The sequence below is a fragment of the Marmota monax genome, unplaced genomic scaffold, assembly GCF_021218885.2.
Source record: "Marmota monax isolate L192 unplaced genomic scaffold, Marmota_monax_Labrador192_F-V1.1 WCK01_AAM20220418_F8-fsc00045, whole genome shotgun sequence".
Taxonomy (NCBI): domain Eukaryota; kingdom Metazoa; phylum Chordata; class Mammalia; order Rodentia; family Sciuridae; genus Marmota; species Marmota monax.
This window is the reverse complement of record NW_026692132.1, coordinates 12,748,894-12,761,341: the sequence shown is the minus strand read 5'-3', so window position 1 is coordinate 12,761,341 and position 12,448 is coordinate 12,748,894. Positions and strand designations below refer to the sequence as shown.

Genomic DNA, 12,448 nt, shown 5'->3' with positions numbered 1-12,448 from the left:
CACATAAATATACTAATGTCAGGCTAGTCTCACATGAAACATTCAGAACACAATATAAACCACCGTGTCACTGTGTTTTATAACAAAAGACTTAAGGAGATTAAATCTATTTTATTTTTCCATATCAGCATGGATTGAGAAAAACCTTCAAGTCAATTAAACATGAAGGAGAAGGTAAAGACATGAAAATAGGAAAGGATGGGTGTTTTATAATTTACAGAAAGAGCCATGCTGACTCCTCAGTATTTATCTCAAAGAGCACCATGTCCTAGAATTGGCATCAATGTTCTTGAAGACCCCCAGATATTTCAAGGTAAATTGGCATAGTCAACACATCCAATCAACCTGTGGACCTGCATCCTGCATAGTCACACTGGGTCCCCTAGCAAGATGAATCATATGCCTAGTGTATTGTATAGCTACTGCCATTTTGAATTTTCCAATTCTTAATTTTTTTTTTTAACAAAGGTCCTTATATTTTCACTTGGCACTGAGGTCCACAACTTATATAACTATTCCTAGTGTTCATTGAGTCCTGTTAAAAAATTTTGACTTGAACAAAATTTTAGCAAATGAAATAATTGGAGACACTGGCAGGTCAATGGGGAACCACTTGAAAAAGGGAGCAGAGAATACACTTTCCTCTATGATAAGAGACATGCTTGGTTCAATTCAACATTAAGAAATAGTGAGCCAATGAAGATTTTTAAGAAGGTAAACAATATCAGTTTTAAAAGACTAACATAACAATGGTGTATCAGATGGGTACATGTGAGAAAATAAGAAGGATAAAAAAGAGTATTATAAACTTCCAGTTTAAAGATCTTTTAAAAAATTTAGAAGTCAATGCTTATGGAATGATTGTGAAAACTATATGTGGCACACAGAAAGAGAAAATATCTTCATCTGGACCCAACCTGTGTACACATCTCTTCTAAGCCCATATGAAGATATGAGAAAAGCTCTTCCTCCTTTCCTGTCTACATTTCTTCTATCAAAGCTGGAATAGAATTGATATTCTTTGAGTGTCAAGTCATGTCTGCATAGCACAAGCTTAGCACATTAGGAATGAATAGCTATCGAAGTAATTAGTAATATACTGAATAAAACAACAAAAGGAAAAAGAGCCAAGTATTCTTAGTAGTCTTGTGAGATAAACTTTTGCCAACAGACAGAATGGAGCTAAGAATAAGTCTGAGAAACATTAGGTTGATAAATTGTATGACTTTATCTATTCCAAGCATCTTTTAACTTATAAGCACTTGGGATGGGGTTGTGGCTCAGTGGTAGATCACTTGCCTTACATGTGTGAGGCACTGGATTCAATTCTCTGCACCACATATAAATGAATGAATAAAGTAAAGGTCCATCAACAACTTAAAAAATTTTAAAAATAAACTTAGAAGCACTAGATTAATGAAGAAATGTCACTCTTTGCATGTGGAGCCCTTTTGCATTGGTCACTTACATTCATCTTAGATAAAGAAGTGTTACTATATCTTGCCACTAAAAAGAGAATCAACATCCATAGGATCAGAGAAGAGACATCTTTCTTCACTATAAGCAAATAATATTTCTATTTATTAATATTTATATTTATGTATACCCCAAGCTTAGCACATTAGGAATAAATGACTATTGAATTAGTAATATACTGAATAAAACAACAAAAGGAGAAAGAGACAAATATTCTTAGTAGTCTTGTGAGATAAACTTTTGCCAACAGACAGAATGGAGCTAAGAATAAGTCTGAGAGAACATTAGGTTGATAAATTGTATGACTTTATCTATTCCAAGCATCTTTTAACTTAGAAGCACTTGGGCTGGGGTTGTGGCTCAGTGGTAGAGCACTTATTAGACAAATATGTCCATTTATTTAAGGAAGAAAATTAATATCAACTCTTTAAAAAAAATATTAAAACTCATCATCATTAATCTAAATAAACCCTATACTGTGGGGGTTTCAGAAAAACACTGCTAAGAAGAAATAGGTATATTATTTCCCTGTCATAATTGGTTACTATTAAACATATTATCTTATGGGAATCAGAAATACTGTTGCTAGGAAAGTATTTTAACTAAGATTTTATGTCAATAATAATCATAATCCATACCTCATAGCTTATTTCCAACTTTTCATGTTAGATAAGGTTTTTTAAATTACATCTGATAGAATTTATGTGTCATGTTACTTTGCTTTACACAGATTGGTTGATATTCATGCTTATCAGGAAACGGACATGCTGGAAATGTCCTACATAAACCCTTGAAAAAGTGAAATAAACCCTAAATGAGGGTATAGAAACTGCCATCCCTCACAACCTTCTGGCAGGGGCATTCAACATGAGTTAACTATTTACAAGAATAAAAGTTATTTTATTGTCTAAATGATTCCTTCTGCAACCACTCTTTGAATGCTTTCCATGTGCACAGCTTTCAGCTCTACTCTGCTGAACACCAAATGCTTTAAGAGTACTTTATGCTTTTGAAGCATGTCCCAATAGTTCATGCAAGTATAGTCCTTCATTTGGTTTTCCTCAATATTCCTTGAGAGTGATAGTGCAGGTGTTATTATCCCAATAAACTGATTCTCCAGAGTCCCGGGGCTATTCAGAAGGTGCTGATCCAAGGCTAGAATTCCAGTCATCTAATTCTAGGTCCAATGGCTTTCTATTATACCATAAAAGAGAAAGGGATGGGGGAAATTACATCTAAAATAAAGATAAGTACTTAAAACTGACTATAGCTATGAAAAACATTGATATCCAGTTTGTTGAGGGAATACACATTAAAAAGAAATCTTCCTCTTGGCTAAGAATACAGTTATAGTACCCTTCAAACAAAACCATTTATAAAATACCTTCTATGTACCAGACACTGCTATGGCTTTACTCACATTATCACATTGAAGCTCTGAGTAATAATTTCCCCAAGCTCAATATCTAATGGTATTGAACTTTAGTGGTAGAGCGAGAATTCACACAATTCTGTATCATCCCCGAACTTGTATTTACTCTTTAAGTGCTTTCTCCCACTGTCTTCCTCTATAGACTTTCCTATTTTACTTCCTAATTTCTTTGAAAAAAAAAAGTGGGGGGTTGTTGACAGCCACAGGTAAGGAAGGAAGCAGGCCATTCATTAGCTTGCTAAATTATCACTAGCTGCCCTGGTGCCTCATTTGCTCTCGGAATGCCCATGATGGACCTGGGGGGAGAGTCTTCCCAGAATGGAAGTGCCAGATCAGAGACATGAGCAAAGTGACATAAAAGCCTAATGGTGACACACTAAGAAGTCTGGGGACAGTCCAGAAAGACTATCAAGATGAGGGCATGAGTTGAGCCTCAAGTATCTCTCAGGCCAAGACAAGAGAAGGAACATCTGCAGTAGAACAAAAAGCTGTGCAATCAAGCATGTACAGAAAAGAATTCCTGAGTACAGAAAACCATAATACTGGTATTACAGGACCACAGAATTCAGTTGCAGGAGGTAGAATGGTGTACTAAAGAACCTTTTAGGTTGAAATAAACAGATATTGGACTTTATCCTAAAGGCAAGAATGAGCAGACACAGAACAGCAAAGTTTATTGAGCTTCCGTTACTTAGGCATATAAGTTGCATGTACAGATATGCAGGACAGTTAGTCAAAGTATGAGCTAATAAAAAAACTGGGCTTGGATGGAAAAACTAAGCTTTCCTGTTTTATTTCAAAGTTTTAAATAAAAATCACAATAACCTATAATTGCTCTAATGAGACCATGTGACCAGGAGATGTAAATGATATAACCATGCTACTACTCTCAGAGCATGAACATAACACCTCTTTTGTAAAAAGCCTTCACTTTTTAACTCATTTGACAACACACTGTGTGTGTTGTGCTCCCACTGTGTGCTATGAGCTGTGTTAGGCATCGGTGCTGTGCGAAGCACTGGTTGTGAGGAAGTTCATTTGAAGTGACAGGTAACATGATTTGTTTATAAAGCGAAAGAAAGCAAGGGAAATAAGACTGAAAATAAAGCAAGTGTCAGAGAAAACAAAGAAAAAATAAAGAAGAGAGAATAACTCCTAAGAGATAAAAAGTGGAAATGAGGCTTACATTTAGGAAAGCAAGCATCTGCTGTAAGTAACCATTTCATTAAAAGTGCACTAAATTGCAGAGGTTCTCTCTCAGGAACAGCATACTGTGGGCTGAGATTAAGGATAATGGGCTCCCACATGAATTCTTCTCATTACTTCTCTTGAAAGAACAGTAAATCTACTGAAAGGGTAATTTAGGTTTAGTGTTCACAATCCATTCATTTTACTTTTAATCTTCCCAGTTTAGGATTTTAAAAATATAATGCAGATATAATCCAAAAGGGAAGGAATGGGTCCAAAATGAGATAATTTCAATTCTTCAAATAGCCTTGGCATTGACAAATATGGAGGAGGCTGTAGACTTTGCGTTCCTGATAGATTATGATGGAGATTTGGCCTGTTTAGAGAGCATTGCACACTATTAATTGCAGGAACCCATTAAAGGACAGCCAACTAGAGATAATCTATACTTTACCCCCTGAATTCTTTAGACCTTTATGTGATTTTAACTAAATCTCTTCTCCATCCCATTAAGTTTCACTTTAAATGTAATTCCACAGAAAGGAAAAGGTTTGAGGACTTTTGTCCAGGACAAAAAGAAATAAATTATTTGGGAGGAAAAGTCTGCAAAATGAAACATCAATTATTCAATTGTAGGAATGAGATTTTACAAAATAATTTTTCAAAAATGTGAGCCTGCAAAATGACTTATAATCGGTGTTTTTTTTCTGTTGTTTAACTGATACCAATAGGTTTGTGGAACTGTATTAAAGAACATGCAAAACCTGTAGTCTTTCCTACAGTGTTATTTCTAGGAAATAAAAGAATCAAATCCTCCCTGATTTTCTGTGGTTCTCCTTGGCTTTCCCATTGGATACAGGGAAATACATTCTGGGCCTGTAATGTGCACATTGGATCCTTATTAACCTAGTGACCTATTAAACCAGCTTTGTAGAAATCTAGGAGGACAGCAAAGGCAGACACACTACACATAGTGGTACATATGAAGGAGCTCGTTCATACAATATAGGATTATGTTGATTTGAAACTGAATTATTGTTTATAATGTCTTGAGTTTGCTTTTGTTTCTCCATTACAAATCAAAGGATTTAACATTTCCTTTTCAGATATTAAAGAAATGAACACTTAGTCTAGTGGGAATGAGGAAATGAATTTTGTTAGAATTTGAGAGTAACAATTTATCCAAAGGAAATTAGCAGCATAGACCCTCACTGGACAAACACCACATTACATGAAATAATTGTTATGACATTTCAATGCAGTCTCACCATGAAGCATTTCCTTGTAAATGACTAAACAGACCATGTCTTAACAATTACTTTTTAAGAGAAAACATTAATACCCTTAAAAGTTCCTATCATAATATTGAAAAGAAGGGAAAACATTTAAGTACCAGGAAAAAAAATATTAACTAAAACATAGTATATAGTAAGGAAATTTCATTGAGAGAAACAAATTCTTTGAGTGGTAAAATGTTCACAATTACATAATGTTTTTTTTCCATAAATGCTAAGAAAGAATCCAAAGGATTTCTGGAAATTAGACTTATTTTCACAAAATCCATTAATCTATTTGAAAACAAAGACAAATAAATTCTTAAATAATCTCTCAGAACAAACACATTATGTTTTTAAAGGTAATCACTTTCATTTCATCGAAAATAAAAGAACTCTAATCTGGTGGCTTCTTTATGACTTTCATTAAACATTCTTTCATGTGTTCAATGGTTTTTGGAGGAAAGGTTTGAGTTCTTCAAAGATGTCATTTCAAGCTGCATGCATCTTCCCTCATTTGTTCTTGGATTACAACATGGAAACTAAGAGGAGTATTGGATATTTTTGCTGTCTTTACCAGAAAAAAAAAATACCATGAGTTGTAGGTAAATAAAAGATCTTCACTTGATCACAATAAGTCTATCTTGTCTGATAGAATAAATGAAAGATGGCATTGAGTAATGAAAGGTTTGTACCAGCCATTCTAAAGTGTAGGATCATCATTGATCCCATTAAAAAATACAGCCAAAAGATACTGTCCCTGGTATTTATTGATCTCCTTAACAGCAGTTATTCTTCAACTATGTTCTAATCATCTTGCTTCCAACAAGAATCAGGTGTTTTGAGTCTCCTTTGTGTTTTGTAACTGCATTAACAAAGATTTAGGCTGACCCTGCTCCCTGACTATGGGAGACTACGGGAGAGATATATTTTTGTTAAATAAAGACATGTGGGTTCAGAACTAGCAGTCACTTAAGTACTATCTCAATCTGTTGCCCACAGTGTATTACAAAAGGAACCATTCAATAAAGCCACAAGAGATCATCCTTTGACAGCTACCTTCTCATAACTAATTTCCCAAAAGTTGCTATTCCTTTTAGTGCAATTTTCTTGCCACAAAAATCAGCCTGCCTCAGAATAACAAAGCAATATATTTTACTGATTATTTTTTCTATTTTTAAAGAGTTTGTTTGTGCATATTTAAATATTTCTTCAATATCTTAGCTGCTAAATCATTATATGCAATATTAAATGTTCAAACCCTTATTAGCAACTGTTAAAAACATAACTTCCATGTGTTCCTTAAGGTAGGGCATGTTTGATTTCTGAATTGTTGTCATATAGATTGTAAGGCCAAAATTGGGCCCTTTGAATATGCAAAGTTCCCCCCTTGAACTAGGCAGATTTGCAACATTTTAAACTGGCACTTCATCCCTCTTTCAGCAAGCATCCTCTGCAGATTTAATGATCAGGAACATCCTTCTGATGCATGCTGGGAGATATGGCTGCAGGGTACAGACCACAGCAGACAGTGTGTCAGATGAGGCAGAACTTCTTGTTAGGGGTGAGTATGCTAATAGTGCAGTCTGAAGACATGATCACAATAAATTATCATACAAAGGAATTTAAATGCATGGACTTTGAGCACATCAGTACTATGCATTTTACTTTCAATTTTACAATATATGTCATTTTTGCTTAACCTTTTGCCTTTGAAGAGATTACATGGAAAACTGTTCCTTAGTAACAGACGAAACCTACAGATCCAACTTTAGGGTCCAAAAACACTCTTAGCAATAAGTGATCACTGAGTGTCAAACCAACTTACTGCCAAGCATAAACTCGAAACAGTAGAGATACTAAGACAATTATTGGACTATAGAGGAAAAAAAATAAAACTGTGTGTTTGTGTGTTTTACAAATGCAAAGCTAGTGGAATTTGCTTTTCCTCCACTAACTTCTAAATCTGGCTTCCCAAAACAGAAAAACTGCATGTGTAAGATCGTGATATTTACAATTGTTAAGTGACAGGGATGTTTTAAAAGTCTGAAAATGTCAACATACTGACTCCCTGTGTAGAAATGACAGTTAAGTGGTTTCCAATTATAAGCCAGATCATCAAATTCTGCAATCCTCTGAAGCTAGGTCTTATTTCAATTAAGTAAATGACCAGAACACTCATTTCGTTTTGCACAGTGTCCCCCAGTGTGAGAAAAGCAGATCTTAGCATATTTCTCTTTTCCTTCCTTTCTCCCTTTACTTTTTTCTTCTTTCCATCCTTCCATCCCTCTTTCCTTCCATCCTTCCTTTTCTTTTAGTTTTATATTCAAGTACAATATATCTACAGGCATTTTCTAAATTCATAAGTATACATGTGTCCAATACAAGAACACCAGATAACTACGATATAAGGACTAGAATATTACCAGAACACTACCCAGTGCCTCTCCGATTTTGTTCAAACACATTTTGAGTGACATGAGTATTGCATGCTTAGATTCCTTGTACATTGTCTACAAGTAACAATTTTATAATCTATAGGAAGAAATTATGTTTTAGATTAACTGACTTTACATACATCTAAAGTATTTTAGAATTATTTTTAAGAATGATTACAAAAACTCTTGTATGGTAGACACAATGGCATACAGTGAACTTAATAATCCCTTCATTGTATCACCAAATGTTTACTGATTTTTGGTAGTGCATCTATTATTGGTTCAAGAAAAATGCTTTAAAAAGTGTGTATCTGAATAGCACTTATTCAAATTTTTGTGTGTTTCTGTTCAGAAAGCAGTTTCGATATTTTCTCCAAATTTACATCAAGAATGTGTATTCTATTACAGTATGAAACACCAACTTTTTAAAGTGCTCATTTTTTCAATACATTTCATTCCACTAAAAATTTCCCCTAGTGCCTTCAACGTTACAAGGCTCGTGGAACTGCAAACCACCCAGTACTCTAATTTATAGAATTGCCTTCTCTTGCTGCAGTATGTCTTAGATTATGTGTATTTATTGTGTGCACTTGCCTAGTAATTTAAAATGATGCTCCTAAAATTGGAGCTTTCCAAATGAATACTGCAATTTAGAGACTGATAACAAGAAACCAGGTATTTTTACAGGACTATAAGGGGCAAATTCAAGTGGCAAACTAACATTCTGCTTTGTAAGTAAAATTAAACTCAACAGGGTTTAGAACATAATTCAAGTTCAACTTTTTCATGTTCTGCTCTTTTAGCCTTTGGCTTTATGCCTAGGAGATGATAAAATGCATAAATTTTGGAATTATACCCAATAGCAATTTCAAACAGGTTGCTATTGTCTGAATATTCATGTAGCATTCAGCTCAAGCTTTCCCTTGAAGTGAGTTTGATCAAGTTGCCAATTTTCGATTATATACTTGCACTACTTTTTTTCAAAATTAGGAAAAATAGATTTCTTCTTCTGCCTGGCCACTCTCAGACAAATTTAAAAACTAAACTAAGGGTTCTGGTGTTTTTATTAACAATATTATTAAATTTAACAGCTCTTCATAATTGAAGGAACTTAGATTCTTGAATGTTGCTGTTTTTAATATTGACTTGCAAAATATACACTCAAAATAGTTTTACTTGGCCAAGCTTTTTTTCTCCCTCTCCTCCAATCTCCGCAGTTGTAAACTGAGGGCAATGTTCTAGAGGAGGCCTGCAGGACCAAAGCTTGACCATTCTGGATTGAGCTTTTTAAATAACTGCTACAATTTTAGCATCAGAATCTTTAAAACACAATTATTCAAATGTGAATCAGAGGAAGATGGGAACAGTAAAGAAAACTCCAACCATCTGTTTGTAGAATACACTGGTTAGAGTGAGCAGTTCACTTCATTCAATGTTGATCATACTTGGAAAATAATTGGCTGGCGAGGAATACATTCTCGTGATTCTATTTCAGTGGAAATACCAGGGGAATATATCTATATTCTCCTCTCCTAGATAGAAAGAAGCTCCTTTTTGTTGTCTTCTCTCCAATTGAAGATTGACTATAACATTCTTTTGTTCATCTTACCAAAGCCTGCACTTCTTATCTGGCCACACCAGCACTCTAAATTGCCATTCAGTGGGGGGAGGACATGATCTCCCCATTGCTTGTTTAGAATTGAGTGTTCCATGCTACTCTCTCCATAAAGTATCTTAAGGGCTATCTTTCCCTCAAATGATTGTTCACACTTTTTCTTTATTTTGCTTTTGGATGTCAGTGCTATTATTCACCTGTCTTCCACCATTATCATCATTATCTAAAAACTGAATTTTCCATAAATAATCAGCTGAAGCATAAAATCACTTGCTCTCACAAACTTAGCACCCTGTGAGCCAGCATTATCATAGCAATATGCACAATCTGGAGACATAGGAGAGTGAATGAACATCTGGCAAGAATCTTCTTCTGGATATAAAAAGAAATTAAAGCTATACCTGTATATCTGTGTACAATTTCAAGCACTTATTTAAGTATGCTATAATAACAATGGAGAAAGCAAGGGTAGACAGTGCCATAGGTGACTGTATCATGTTACCCAGGGAAAGGAAGGTAAGCCATCCAGAGATAACCTCCCTGAAGGGGATACACATTTGTAAAGAACTGATATTCTCAAGCAATATCAGAAGTGATCAAACACAATTTAAAAGATTCTAGAGAAAGGAGTGTTTGTTTTCTGTTATATTATTTTATAGAAATCAATGTCAGAAATGTGTTTCCCAAGGCAAATAGAAGGGTAGAAAACTATCATGGTTTAAAGAATAAAATGTGCTTAACTAAGCTAGGCTAAGTGGGAGCCAGAGCTTGAGTTCTTTCTATTCTGTTCAGAGGCAGAGGAAGCAATAAGAAATTCACTCTTCAAATATCCTTATAATTCTTATTCTTAATGCAAAACATTAGGTCTAGAAACTCTGAGAATAATCAAAGAAGAATCAGTAATCTCTAAGTTTCCTCTGAATACACAGCCTTTCCTCAACTTGGACTGTTTTTATTTCCTGTATCACAACTTACAAGATGAATCCAACATGTATTTACTTGAATTTGAAAAGAATGAATCCTCCTTGGGATGCAAACTCCTGGGAGATATCTAACTGCTTTTAGCCCTCTGCCTCTGACTCCACCCCATCACTTCTTATTCCTAGCAGAGTTCTACCTGTCAGTCTAATTTTCTCTACCTTTCCAATCAATTCAAGTCCACTCATTCTTTCCAAGAATTTTTTCCTTGAAAATTTTTGGTTTGATCTTTCCTAAACCACCTAGTCACTTTTCAGCACAAACTTGAAGCCACTAAAAGTTTGACTTTTTTTGCCAAAGAAATAAGACAACAGGCATTTGTTTATAAATTGCTGTTCATCTTTTCATTTATCCATTCATTTAGCACCTGGCTCTTCATCCTGCACTAACGTCAACACTCAGATCAAAAATAGGAAGAAACTTTAGGAGGCTCAGCATTTTCTAGTCTACTAGAGAATGAGAGACATTTTTGTAAGTGGGGTGAGAAAGACCAGAGAAGTGCCCCCAGGTAAGTTTCAGGGACATAATAAGAGATTATGAAAATAAGTCTGCAATGGGTCCATATGCACAATTGGAGGGGCTCAGTACAAAATGAAAATGTGAGGCTACTTCTTAAAAATTAGTAAAAATTTTAGCATAGTAAGACATTAATCAAAGCACAGGGCCCCCTGAAACTGTAAGATTAAACACATAAAGTTGGCCTCCATAGCTGTTAAATTAGGTATTCCTCTACAGAACAGCAGCAACAACAAAAACTTTAGCAAGGGGAAGGAATAAATTACAGAAAACAGAAGTTTTCTCATTTATAAAATTAGAGTACTGAACCTTTCATCACAAGTTTTTGTGAGCTTTTTCTCACACACACACACACACACACACACACATACACACACAGTTATTTCACCCAAAAAGCCATGTTTTGATTTTGCTGTCTTAAAATATTTATATTTCAATTTTAACTCCAAAAACCCTATGCTAAGGTAGATGAAACTACCAAACTAGACAATTTAATGCCAATTTAAATGATTTTGTTTTCAAATAGTTGAAAAATATCTAAAGATACCAGTTTATACCAGAATAGAAACCAAAATTTGGTAACCCATGATTAAATACTATACAAATTCTCTTCATGTTCTCTTTTCTTGGGATTCTCACTAGCAAAAAGGGAATATTTGAGAATTTTCTTTTTGCCCTTGGAAAAATGCATGTATGATCAGTTTCAGAAATACAATGAGAAACTAAAACTTTGTGAAATCAATGTATCTCTAACATACTAATTGATTTAAGAATTAAAGCTGCATTTATGTTCTCTATCTTCACATCTCACAGCACTAATCTTATGATTTATGCAGATTCTAACTTGACATACCTGTCCATTTTTGGTACCTTGCCACTTCCGAAAGCTTCCAAGCTTTAAAAAGGCACATGTATTTACATAAGCATCTTTGGAAAATGGACTGTAAAAAGTCTTTCTTTCCTAATTATATATTTATTTAATATACAATGAGCTTATAATACTTGGAAAATTCACAGGCCTTTATATGATAGAGTTATGATCTGGACTCAAGAGTCTTTCACAAATAAGAAAAAAACTAATAGTTACTTAAAGCAAAGCTGGGTTTGCCAATATGTTGGTATTTAGAGATCAAAGGACACTGACTAATGTTTTCTGTGTAATTTAATCTTAGTTAATATTAATAACATACATTTTCAAATAATTTATGTTTTGAGAAAAATATGTTATGTAGTTGATTAAAAAAAAAAAAACTTTAAAACAGGGCTGGGAATGTGGCTCAGGGATAGAGCACTTGCCTAGCATGTATGAGGGCCTTGGGTTGATCCTCAGGACCAAAAAACAAAATAACAATACTTTAAAATAGAGGTATCTCCCTCTTAAAGAAAATTAATCTCCTTAATGCAATGTCTTATTGGACTATCCTATACCACTGTGGAAGTATTAGTTCACTATTACACAAGAATTTGATAATTTAAACAGCTTAAACAAATCACTTCTTTTACTAGCTTATTCTCTGTCCACATAAACTGG

General features: G+C 34.3%; 1 protein-coding gene across 1 annotated transcript in view; it reads left to right on the top strand.

Moving 5' to 3' along the window:
• Positions 1-12,448, top strand: part of Cntn5 (contactin 5) — a 1,252,743-nt gene that overhangs the window by 1,156,574 nt on the left and 83,721 nt on the right. Inside the window, exon 16 of the mRNA XM_058570757.1 lies at positions 6,814-6,934. Coding sequence (XP_058426740.1) covers positions 6,814-6,934 — 121 coding nt within the window. The remainder of the gene's footprint in view (positions 1-6,813; positions 6,935-12,448) is intronic.